General features: G+C 39.1%; 1 protein-coding gene across 3 annotated transcripts; it reads left to right on the top strand.

Annotated features, from left to right (window-relative positions):
- The first annotated feature begins 309 nt into the window (after positions 1-309).
- LOC116725264 (uncharacterized) lies at positions 310-11348 on the top strand. 3 transcript variants are annotated; one of them, XR_004340363.1, is made up of 11 exons: positions 310-576; positions 687-806; positions 915-1077; positions 1188-1307; positions 1413-1575; positions 7680-7828; positions 7905-8025; positions 8338-8537; positions 9439-9534; positions 10861-10954; positions 11080-11348. XR_004340363.1 is itself a non-coding variant. In XM_032571204.1 (10 exons), exons 6-10 carry the CDS (start codon positions 7820-7822, stop codon positions 11326-11328), a joined length of 675 nt encoding a protein of 224 aa, XP_032427095.1. In that variant the 5' UTR covers positions 331-576; positions 687-806; positions 915-1077; positions 1188-1307; positions 1413-1575; positions 7680-7819; the 3' UTR covers positions 11329-11348. The 3 variants fall into 3 exon arrangements, 2 of the variants coding, with proteins under 2 accessions (XP_032427095.1, XP_032427096.1); XM_032571204.1 differs by lacking the exon at positions 10861-10954 and having other exon boundaries at positions 331-576; XM_032571205.1 differs by lacking the exons at positions 310-576; positions 687-806; positions 915-1077; ... (1 more) ...; positions 1413-1575; positions 10861-10954 and having other exon boundaries at positions 6470-7828.
- The last annotated feature ends 766 nt before the right edge of the window (positions 11349-12114 follow it).

The following is a 12114-nucleotide window of genomic DNA, read 5'->3' as shown; positions in this document are numbered from 1 at the left end:
CTTTTCGGTGGTGTTTGTGTGAAAACGAACTCTCCCGACGGGTCAAGGGTTGGTTGCCTTTCGGTCGGGTTTGTGTGAAAACGAACTCTCCCGACGGGTCAAGGGTTGGTTGCCTTTCGGTGGGGTTTGTGTGAAAACGAACTCTCCCGACGGGTAAAGGGTTGGTTGCCTTTCGGTCGGGTTTGTGTGAAAACGAACTCTCCCGACGGGTAAAGGGTTGGTTGCCTTTCGGTCGGGTTTGTGTGAAAACGAACTCTCCCGACGGGTAAAGGGTTGGTTGCCTTTCGGTCGGGTTTGTGTGAAAACGAACTCTCCCGACGGGTAAAGGGTTGGTTACCTTTCGGTCGGGGTTGTGTGAAAACGAACCCGGCCGACAGGTAAATGCTTGAAAACTATTGCAGTGACAACAAAAATCCCAGCGACTGATGGGGGAGAAAAGTCCTCAAGTGACCCATCCACTCCCCGACTGCTCCCAACAATGGCCGACGGAAAAGGCCTTCGTCTCCCCCACCGCTGATGGATGACCTCAGTGACCCTGCCATCGAGCTCAGATATCTTCTTCAAGAAATACTGCAGGTATTTTGCTGTTTGATATTTACAAGTGTGAGTTTTGAAAAGTGACTATTCATTGAGTTGCTAAAGAGTTAAACCTGCACCTGTCCTGTTGTTGTCCGGTTGTCCTTCAGCAACCCTCCTGGATCATTGCCCCAACAACAACGGAAAAGAACCTTAATGCCACCCGGCTGATGGATGACCTCAGTGACCCTGCCATCGAGCTCAGATGTCTTCTTCAGGAAATGCTGCAGGTATTTTGCTGTTTTTAGAGAGGTATTTTGACTATTTGAAAATGATGACTTCATAGAACGGGTTTGACCTTAAACTTGCACCTGTCTTGTTGTCCTTTTGTCCTTTAGGAATTCTCCTGGATCATCTAGTTTTTCGTCTCGGATTCGCCCTTCATCGGATCCCCATCATCCACCAGAAAAGGCTTTCGTCTCCTCCTCCAACCCCCTGCTGATGGATGACATTAATTACCCTATCATCAGTGTCGGTAATCTTCCTCAAGAAATACTGCAGGTATTTTGCTGTTTGATATTTACAAGTGTGAGTTTTGAAAAGTGACTATTCATTGAGTTGCTAAAGAGTTAAACCTGCACCTGTCCTGTTGTTGTCCGGTTGTCCTTCAGCAACCCTCCTGGATCATTGCCCCAACAACAACGGAAAAGAACCTTAATGCCACCCGGCTGATGGATGACCTCAGTGACCCTGCCATCGGGCTCAGATGTCTTCCTCAAGAAATGCTGCAGGTATTTTGCTGTTATTAGAGAGGTATTTTGAGTATTTGAAAATGACTTCAGAGAACGGGTTTGACCTTAAACTTGCACCTGTCTTGTTGTCCTTTTGTCCTTTAGGAATTCTCCTGGATCATCTAGTTTTTCGTCTCGGATTCGCCCTTCATCGGATCCCCATCATCCACCAGAAAAGGCTTTCGTCTCCTCCTCCAACCCCCTGCTGATGGATGACATTAATTACCCTATCATCAGTGTCGGTAATCTTCCTCAAGAAATACTGCAGGTATTTTGCTGTTTGATATTTACAAGTGTGAGTTTTGAAAAGTGACTATTCATTGAGTTGCTAAAGAGTTAAACCTGCACCTGTCCGGTTGTCGTTCAGGAATCCACCTGGATCGTCTTTTTTTTTTTCTTTTTCTTTTGGATTTTGTACTTCATTGCCCCCACCATCGACAGACAGAAGAAATAACTGAACTTGAAACGCTTATCAAAACGACTTCAGTTTATCTTTTTTTTTTTTTTTTCTTCCAAAAACTGGATAAGTCTTCAGTCTGGTACTTTGGCCTTCTCTAGCCATTCTCTTTTTTTATGAACAATTTTGTTTAGTTTTATTTATTTTAGATATGTTAAATGTTAGAATTTAATGTATATTGATGTTTGAGGGTGTGTTTTTGCATCATTTTAGCGTTACCATGGTTATGGCATTTATTATGAGTAGGCTTAGACTGGTTTATTGTGATCTGTCTGTATTTATGCTGTTTGTCTTTTTTTTTTTTTGTATATAATTTATGTCAACTGCTTTTGTTTTCTCAGTTATTTTTCTTTCCATAGGAGCTACACCTGGTCTGGTGTTCTGACTAGCTGTGGTTGCTTCCTGGAAAAGGTCATTGGCTGACATGATGCTGCCATCACCTAACATTTCTCCCTCTCCTCTTCATTTCCACGAACATGGAAAGTTCTCCTGATCAGTTGACCTGTTGTTGTGTCTCTGCTCTGTCTTCTCTCAGCTCCAGTCGGTCATGGCAGATGGCTGCTGATACTGAGCTCGGTTCTGGTTCTGTTGAAGATTTCTTCCTGTTGGAGGGGAGTTCTTCTGCTGCACTGTCGCTACATGCATGCTCTGTATTGGGGACTGCTGTAAAGTCAACAACTCAACACAAGCGATTTGCTGTCGCCCCCTGCTGGTCAGATGGAGTGAATGCTGTAAGTAACGACTCCTTACAATTTGCTGAGTTTAGTTTGGTACAAACTTTTTAGACTACTTTAATAATCAATTGAGCTTATAGCATTAGCAATATGAATACATGTGATTGAAGTAAAATTACTTCAAAGTGCATTGAGATGACATTTGTTGTGAATTAGCAATATATAAAATTGAACTTTCAAACTAATAAATGAGCCCCAAAAATAAACAATATAAAAAAACAAAAACCCCAACAACCAATACAAGAAAGTTCAAAACCCCCAAAATAGATACAAAACCCCCAAAATAGATACCAAAACACCAAAATAGATACCAAAACATTCAAAACCCCCAAAATAGATACCAAAACATTAAAAGCTTATAATTATAACGCTAATTCACAACGATGTTGTTGAGGCATTTTATAAAAAGTCATTTCAATTTAGTCAGATTACTATTGATCCAAGTTATCAATTCATTAGGTTCACTTAATTATAAAGTAGTTGAAAAAGTTTGTACCAAATAAAACCCAACAGATTGTATGGATTCGTTACTTACAGCATTCACTCCATCTGACCAGCAGGGGGCGACAGCAAATCGCTTGTGTTGAGTTGTTGACTTTACAGCAGTCCCTAACACAGAGCATGCATGTAGCGACAGTGCAGCAGAAGAACTCCGCTCTACCAGGAAGAAATCTTCAGCAGAACCAGAACCGAGCTCAGTACCAGCAGCCACCTGCTATGACCGACTGGAGGTGAGAGAAGACAGAGCAGAGACACAACAACAGGTCAACTGATCAGGAGAACTTTCCATGTTCGTGGAAATGAAAAGGAGAGGGAGAACGGTTAGGTGATGGCAGCATCATGTCAGCCAATGACCTTTTCCAGGAAGCAACCACAGCTAGTCAGAACACCAGACCAGGTGTAGCTTCTGTGGAGAGAAAAATAACTGAGAAAACAAAAAGCTAAGTTTCTAACTAAGCTTTTTAGTTAGAAAAGGTTTAGTTTCTAACTAAACTTGTTGTTTAGTTAGAAACACAAGAGCGCCACCTTCTGGCCTCTCTACAGATCAGTTCAGGTCAGAGAATGGAACTGTTTCTGTCTTTGTTTTTCCCCTCCGTGGGCTGCCACCTTATCGTGGTGGAGGGGTTTGAGTGTCCCAGTGATCCTAGGGCTGTCGGAGGCTTCATGCATCTATTTGGGTTGGGTCTGCCGGGGCAAACGGTCCTAGGTGAGGGATCTGACCAAGAGCAGCCCAAAGATTGCTTAGAAATATAGATACAGTGTTCCTATTTAGAGATGACGATATATACAGGGTTCCCGCTTACCACCAGAGCTATAGACTGAAGTCAGTTTCTCCAAGTGTTTTATCACCCTGGCGGGGCCACCAGGCTTTATTCCCTCCCCTCACCAAGCTTTGGGTTGTTATTTTAGATGGGGATTTTCTCCACCAGTGATGGTAAAGACAGATTAAAGTAAAGGTTTATAGTTAAGACATTGAACTGACTGAGGAGTTGTGAACCAATTGTGCCGTCCCATCAGTTTTCCGTTGGCTTCACATGCTGTTATTTCTGAGTTTTGATTCCTGATCCTGCACCTCAGACTTTCTGTAACTTGACATTTTATAACCGAAACACGCAGCAGACCGCTGATGTAAGAGCAGCTCTTCCACTGGACACAGGTTTTCTGTAGGAAACCCTGAAAGTTTTCCCAGGTGTCGCTTCCTGATTGTTGACTTGGAACTTTCTTGGCAATCTTTCTTAAGGAATGCTGCAGGTATTCTGCTGTTTATTTAAGTAATATTTAGAAGTTAGTTTTTGAAAAGTGGTGATTATATTCTGAGTCGTTAAAGGGCTTGACCTAGAACCTGCACCTGTCCTGTTGTCGCCTTCCTGTCCTCAATTTCCATTTGATTTGTTTCTCTGTTTCTACCAAAAACTGGACAAATAAAGTCTTCAATCTGGTGTTTTGTTAACAAAATTGTTCTTTTAAAACAAGGTTTAATTGAGACCATGCACTTTATAATTCCTTTTATTTTGTAGATTCTGTTTATGTATTTAGGATATTCTAAATGTCTTCCAGTTCCAGTGTTAAATGTTCATTAGAATTTAAAGTTTGAGATGAAGAGGACTTTTCCCCTTCAGTCTTCCACTCAGAAGCTTCTTTCTTCTCAGTTTGGTTTTTAAAGTTTTATCTTTGAGACTGTGTTCTTGCATTGTTATGCTTTAGCCATTGTATTGGTTGAAAATGGTCTCATTACCGTTTTATCGTTTATGGCAATAACTTCTTGGACAATTTATCATCCAGCAAAACTTATTGTGACGGTTGTCAACATAAATTTTGCTGGACAATAAATTGTCCCAGAAGTTATTGCCATAAACGATAATGTTGTTTTAATACCATTGTCAACTAATATAGTGGCTATGGCACAATGATGCAAAAACACATTCTCAAATATCAATAAACTTTAAATTCTAATGAACATTTAGTACTAGAACCCGAAGACATTTTAAGTGTCCAGAATAAATTTAAATGTCTTCTTCCTGTTAGGACCAGAAGAAGAGGACTCTTTCCCTTCGGTCCTCCACTCAGCAGCTTCTTTTTTCTCAGTTGGATTTTTATTTTCCATCACAACAACCTTACAAATGTTGATGAAAATAATTCATGTCTGAGTTCCTGTTTCTCCTTTTTATTTGGGTCTGAGCAGGGAGAGTTTCATCAGGTGTCCCACAGCAGCTTGATAGAATCGGGCTGTGGTACCGTCAGTAATGAGCCGAACGGGTCGGCGGTGTGTCGCTACGACTCGCTCATCTGAGGCGCCACTGGTGGGGGAGATTTGAGATCAAACAGCCTGAAAACGGCCTCGCCTGTTGAGTTTGAGTCGCTATGTCACACTGAGCCGATGGACGCTGGAAGAGAGGAGACGCAGCGAGCTTCTCCTGCTGGGCAGATCTGAGAGAAGAAAATGAGGATTTAACTATACCGTCCTGATAAGAAGCTGCCTTCTGACCCAGATGAACTCATCCATCCATGCCTGGTTCCCTTCATCCATCCATCCTGGTTCCCTTCATTCATCCACCCATCCATCCATCCTGGTTCCCTTTCATTCCTGGGAATTCCTTGCTGACCATTTTGATTTCTTTACAGGGATGTTCTCAGTCTTTTAAAATAAAAATGAATAAAGCAGAAAGTCCTTGGAGTTTGTCTTTAAATGGGTAAATTGGAGCCAAGCCATTTTTTTTAGCCCTGAGCAGATTTTTAAATGGGGACTGTGGAATGGACGAGCTTTAGTTTTATCTTTTATAAGTCAGCTTTATTGACTGTTGAAAAACACACGGCATCTCTAATGGTATTCACCCCGAACCTCACACACAGCGCTTGTGCATCCAAGAGTCTTCTGCAATAACCACAGTTAGAGTAACAAAATAACAGCAACATAAAGTAAGAGTTCTGTATATGATAGGGACCCCGTTACCAACATGTCATCAGATGCTTAATCATTCCTATGCTATGTGTGTAAGATACTTACATTTTTTGTAATTGGCTTGCCGTACATCATATAGGTGTTATTGCTATTTATTTTAACTTTACAGGAGTAATAAACTGAAAATATATATTTGGATTTTGAAATGCATGGAGGTGTTTAAGTGTGCAATATTATTTAAACTGGCAACACATAGCCCTGTGCACATCATCCCCACCCTGGTGGCAGCTTTATTCTGTGGGCCTGCTTAGCAAAGACAGAAAAGCTGGTCAGAGCTGATGGTTAAACAGATGGAAGAGAAACCAGGACTGATGCAGATGCTCGCTTTCCTTCAACAATGAAATAGAACAATGACATATCGGTGTTCAGAACTTGATATAAAAGACTATGGTTGGACCTGGACATTTATATTTATACATGAGCTTCCATCTAACTGAGTCTTTTTGCATGGAAGAATGTGGAAATAATAAAAAAAAAAACAGTCTCTTGATGTGCAAAGCCGAATTTGATTAAACTCAGTTCAGAAGAGAGTTTTAAAATATGTTAAGAATTATCATCCACCCCTTTTGGATTCTTGTTTTGTTTTTAGTTAAGTTGTGGAAGAAAAAAAAGGTAGGAGAAATGATCAACACGTCACCCAAACAACGTGACGTACCGAACAGTTTGGTAACCTGTGACGTCTTCAGGGACCACCGGACAAATCACTGCGGTTCAAACTTAATATCGCTCTCTTGCTGTCATTACTACCACAGAACGTGATTATATATACTTAAAAACAAAAATCATCTACGTTCATTTAAAAAAACAAACTTCTTCTAAAAGTGAAATTATCTAATCATTTTTCTTTTTTAGCAGAAACTTAAGACGAAGTGTAAATGCAGTGTTTATGTTATAGTCCGGATATATTAAAAACAGATGTATGTTTTATCCTTTAATGAACACATTAAGAGCTTTAAACATGTATATTTGTGTAGTTTAGATTCAGCACGTTAAATAGTTATTTACCCAATTATGCGACTTTGCTGCAAGATGACTTGCTGTAATATTTATAGGATTTCTGGAGAAGTTTGAATTTTTCTTTTGCATTTCATTGACTGTCACATTGTCTAAAAGGTATATCCATCTGTTTGTCCACGATCATCCATCTATCCAATTAAGTATCAAATTTCTGCTGTTAGCTCAAAGTGAATTTTGTTTTTATATTTTAAAAATTACCCCAAAAAGGCCTGAGAGATTTTTAAATTTGTGCCTGAAAACATAAAGAAGATTGACAAGGCAAGACCCTATAAGAACATATTTTCTAAAACGCTTTACATGACTAGAAAGAAAAATAAAACAACAATAAAATCACATTGCAATGACAAAATGCAAGGATAAACAATGATGTACATCATAAAGTGAACATCATCATAAAGTAGACTTTATGATGTTCCAGGTATTATTAATCAAAGGCATCTCTAAGCAAAATGGATTTAGCCTTGATTTAAAAAACTGTGTTTAATCAGTTTTGCAGTTTTCTATAAGTGTGTTCCAGATTAGTGAAGTATAAAAACTGAATGGTGCTTTTATCATTGTATTTGATTAAAAGTATAGGAAGATGTTTATTTCCTTTGTGGATTCTAATTCATTTCATGAAGCAAAAAATAAATAAATACAAGCTTTACAGGCATAAAAGTGCTGTCCATTGCTTCACATAATCCTGTCTATGCTTCCTCTTCCAGGAGCTGGAGCAGATCTTGACATGGCTGACTGAGGAAGGTTTTGCACCTGAGGCCTCCGGCGTACCTTCCTTCACACACGAAGCTGTCTGGACAGTGTGACTAAGGATCTGGGAACAAAACGCTTGCAACATTTTGCAGAGATGGCAGAGGTAGATTATCACTGCTCAGTTAATCAGCGCTGTCTGGGATTGTAATGATGAGCAAGACGATCTTTTTGTCTGCAAGGTACGCAAGTCCTTGGAGCAGATCAAAATCTTCACAGAGCAGAAAGACGTTTTGGCTCAGGAGATACAAGATGAGAACGAACAACTCAGAAAGCAGCTGCTGCACCTCGTTTCACTGCAAGGTAGGACTTTTACATGCACATTGTGTAAAAGTTTGAGTAATTATAGACAGTTGACGAAACCTCTGGCACATTTTCAGTGCTTATTTGTGACTGCAGTATGATATTACATAGGAATGAGCCACCTTCTCCCTTTTCTCTTATCTATTTTCTGTTCTTAATTATTAAATATAGCACTTTATTGATGCAACATGTGCTGCTTTTGCTATCAATATCTGTCTTCATGTAACACCAAATCACCAAAACACTTTTAACCCCAGAAATGTAATGATTATGAGTTAAATTACATCCACCTCTCCTACTCCTTTCTTCCAGATTCCCAGATAAATGAAGTTGCTAAAATGTTGTACCAGCAGGGTCTCACTGAGCTGATTCACAGCTCCCCCAGTGAGCAGGTGGCGTATCTCCTGGTGGAGAGGGCTTCCCTGCTTGAGATGAATCAGGATCCTGGTGATGGAGACCCAGAGAGTCGACTGAGGACCCACGCAGAACCACTGAACCCCGTCATATGTGCGGTAGGTGAAACAGTAGTACTATTATTTTCGTGGTGTGTGGGTTTAATTTTTAAAGTCTTCACAGATAAAAACTGTCAAGGTAAAAAAGTGAGATTTATTGGAGTAGAATGTTTTTTCTATCTCAGTCCAGTCCAGTGCTGAGACTCTAATGAATTCTGCTGCACTGGTCTGCAACCTGACCATTATAAACATTTGTCTATAATGCTGATTAAGACCAAAAAGTGAGTTCACACCACACTGATTCTAAAGTCTCTGCGGGAGTGACAAGTGCATTTTTGAACCAATTTTAAGGTGCTTTAATTGCTTTTTGAAAGTATTAATTAGTCATAGTCAAAATCCTCTGACGATGACGATTCAGGTCACATGAGAAGGATTTTTGTGACTCTTTCATGTAAAAACCTAAACTAAATGTTGAATTAGATATGCTGACTATGATATTCATCTTTAGAACATTTATAATTTTTTTGAAGCTTTATTTTTGTTTGGTTTTGTTGCATATGATCTAAGCCCTTTTTTTATTTTTGAGTCTTTACAATTTTATAAAACAAAGATTTTTTGTTCAGTTCCTATTTGTTTTTCTTACAATGAAGTAAAATCTTACAAATTTAGAATTGTAATATTTCTAAATTATTTCCTCTTTACAATACATACTTATTACATACTCTGTTTCCTCAATTTTACAATTTATATATTATTTAGTTGGATTTGCTTAGTAATTATTTTTACTTTATCTGTAGTAGACTGAACATTTTGTTTGCATAATTTATCTTAAGCTGTTATCCCCATTAAAGCACTTTGCATTTGATTGATTGAATGATAGGTTGCAGCGGTAAAGTTGATATGTTTTCCTTTTTCTTGATTATTAGAGGAATAATTTCTGGTATTAATTGTAATTTTGCAGCCCACCCACAAGAGGTCCCCACGACCTTTACAAAGCTCCTGGAAGAAAATATTTGGACTCCATAAGACTTTGCAGAGCAAGCACACCTTCGTACCTGTATGTATACGAGCTTCTAACTGCAGTGCTAAGGAAACATGTTTAGCCCTCTTACAGACTTCTTCTGTTTTTGCTTTAAAATGCGAGAAAAAAATATCACATAAAGAAAACTTGTGTAAATACAAAATACAGTTTTCAAATTCTGATTTAATTTATGGATGGGAAACAAAACTATCCAAGCCAAGTCAGCTCAATATTAAAAACTAATAGCTCACTAAAGCTAGTACCAGGTTTTGATGAGTGTTTGGGGGATTTTTAACATAGAGCTCGGTTGGTTTGGATAACTTTCTTTTCTCAGAACATTTGTCCAGTATTACAGTTTTTCTCAATTACTTTGGTGCATTTCTCAGAACAGAACTGTAATTCTCAAAGCTACTTGCCCAACCTTCGTATTATTGCGTCTCTCATGCACATCAAGAAAAGCAGTTTCTCATTTCTTTCAACCAGTTGAAATGCTTTGATATATCCATGAAAGTGATTATGTACAGTTCTCTACTTTTTCCTACCTTTTCTGTTGCTTATGTCATGTTGACTGAAATGTGTAGTTATCTCTTGAATCATCTCAACCTAAACAACATTTAAGCAAAAGTCTTAACATGCAAAGTTGTAATAATATATTGGGCATATTTCTATGCATTTTCATTAGTCTTTTCTTACTAAGTCTGTCCTGAGTTGGTACATTGCTCCCAGGTGAATCCTGACGTTCTCAAAATGTGTGAGGCATCAGCTCAACCAAAGATCGAGCAATTTTCTGAAGTAGCTCAAAGTTGCATCTCATGAACCATCAACTGTCCGGTATATAGATTATACTGTATAGCAGGAGCACAAGACGATGTTACGTTTCTGACAATGAAAAGACAAGGGACTGGACAGGATACTCTTGTATTGACAACATTACTAATCAGTTTGACTGTCTTATTTGTACTCGATGAAATAAGGACTTGTCTTATTGAGGCTTTGACGTGTTCACTGACACAGATATTTAATTTTGAGAAATGAGCTAAGGATTTTGAGAAAGACATTGGTTTTTGCAGGTAATCCATGGTGTTCTGTTTGTACAAACTGTTTTGAGAAATGTGTTTACCGTTTTGCAAATGTTGAGAATGATTCGAGAAATGCACCGAAGCGACTGAGAAAATCTGTAAAATATCTTTATTGATCTTGTAACAGCACTTTCATACTAAGCAGCATTGTATTCTGCATGGACTAACAAACTATGAAACTGCTTTTTTGTCATTTGGATGATCATGAAACTGACTTTGTGGGCATCTTCTGCATGCCAGTTTTTTTATTCTCTAACATCACTCTTTGTTTTGCCTTTTCCAGTGATACTAATCTTGCCAACAGCAGATAAACTTTGCATGACAGAAGTTCAAGGTCCAACACCACTCATACATCTTTCTCCAGATCGTATCTCAAGGTGTTGTCTCTGTCTCAGCTTGTTTTTCTGGATATTTTTACTCAAGTCTTTCTTTGTTATTTACAAACATTTAAATTGCTTCAGATTTGTCCATTTTGGTAGCATGTGTCTTCATCCCCTTCCAGGGTGGGGAGACACCTTTGGCCGGTGAACCAAGACGTTTGGAGAAGGAGTGTTCCCGACTGGAGCGGGATGTGGAAGAAGGTTCCCGCAGGTTGGCCATGGCCCACAACGAGATCCGGCATTTGAAAGATGAACTGGAGTCTGCTCAGAATTGGTCTCTGCTCGGATCAGACCTCTCTGCTCGCATGCAAATTCTTTTCTGCTCTTTTGGAAGAAAAAGTACCGTTGCCTGGCAACCTCTCAGCCAATAGAATAAAAGTGTTGTACTGGGTGTGTTTGTTTCCTTCAGTCTGAAATCCTGCTTTCGACTTGTGGCAGTAAAATTCCCCCATATTCTTCCACACTGATATCACTCATGCATGTCTTTATAGACATTTCTTTATGAACTTGTGGGCTGTCATTTTGAAACAATAGAAGGCAAATTGTTCCTACAACGTTGGAACAATGGGATTGATTAAAATACCTAAGTGTGCAATGAAAACATTGAGAGAGGAGTCTGGGTGCTTGCAAGGGATATGAATATTTCTCCGAGTGCCAGTTTAAAAGTAAAAAACTTTTTTGAGCTTTATATCAAAATATTAATATAATATAGGAGCCAGGCGTGGTGAAGCAGGGAGACACCTAAAAGCTGCAGGACTGAAGTTTGGCACCACGGTCTTAAAAAGATAGAAGCCCAATTTCAAGGCATCAAATTAAGTCATGTTTGGTATATACAGCATTTTTACAACAACTGTAGCTAACACAGTTACTTGATTGTGCTATAAAAGACCCTATGTGCATGGAAAATACAAAAAATAATAATAATCTAATATGGGCCTTATCTAAAGCATTCATAATTATTCTAAAATGTCTGATCTGGTCACTTTGTTCCCTGAAAAATTCAGACATGGGAAGATGAACAGGGCCTTTAGCCAGACAGGAAAGCATGATTTGTCCCTCTAAAGAGCCTTCTCCTCTGCTCCGGAGGCTGATCTACATTCCCACTTGGTGACGTAAGTTTTGGATGCAGCTGCTCGTCCAGAACTCATTGTGTGTGT

The sequence above is a fragment of the Xiphophorus hellerii genome, chromosome 9 (assembly GCF_003331165.1).
Source record: "Xiphophorus hellerii strain 12219 chromosome 9, Xiphophorus_hellerii-4.1, whole genome shotgun sequence".
NCBI classification, from domain to species: Eukaryota; Metazoa; Chordata; class Actinopteri; order Cyprinodontiformes; family Poeciliidae; genus Xiphophorus; species Xiphophorus hellerii.
The sequence above is the reverse complement of the archived record's forward strand: the minus strand, read 5'-3'. Positions and strand labels throughout refer to the sequence as shown.

What these genes read in the sequence shown, in the direction of transcription:
- LOC116725264 (XM_032571204.1), top strand. An exon ending in TGAACCCCGTCATATGTGCG is followed by an intron (nt 8,538 to 9,438) that starts GTAGGTGAAACA and finishes GTAATTTTGCAG; the next exon opens with CCCACCCACAAGAGGTCCCC. An exon ending in GCAAGCACACCTTCGTACCT is followed by an intron (nt 9,535 to 11,079) that starts GTATGTATACGA and finishes ATCCCCTTCCAG; the next exon opens with GGTGGGGAGACACCTTTGGC.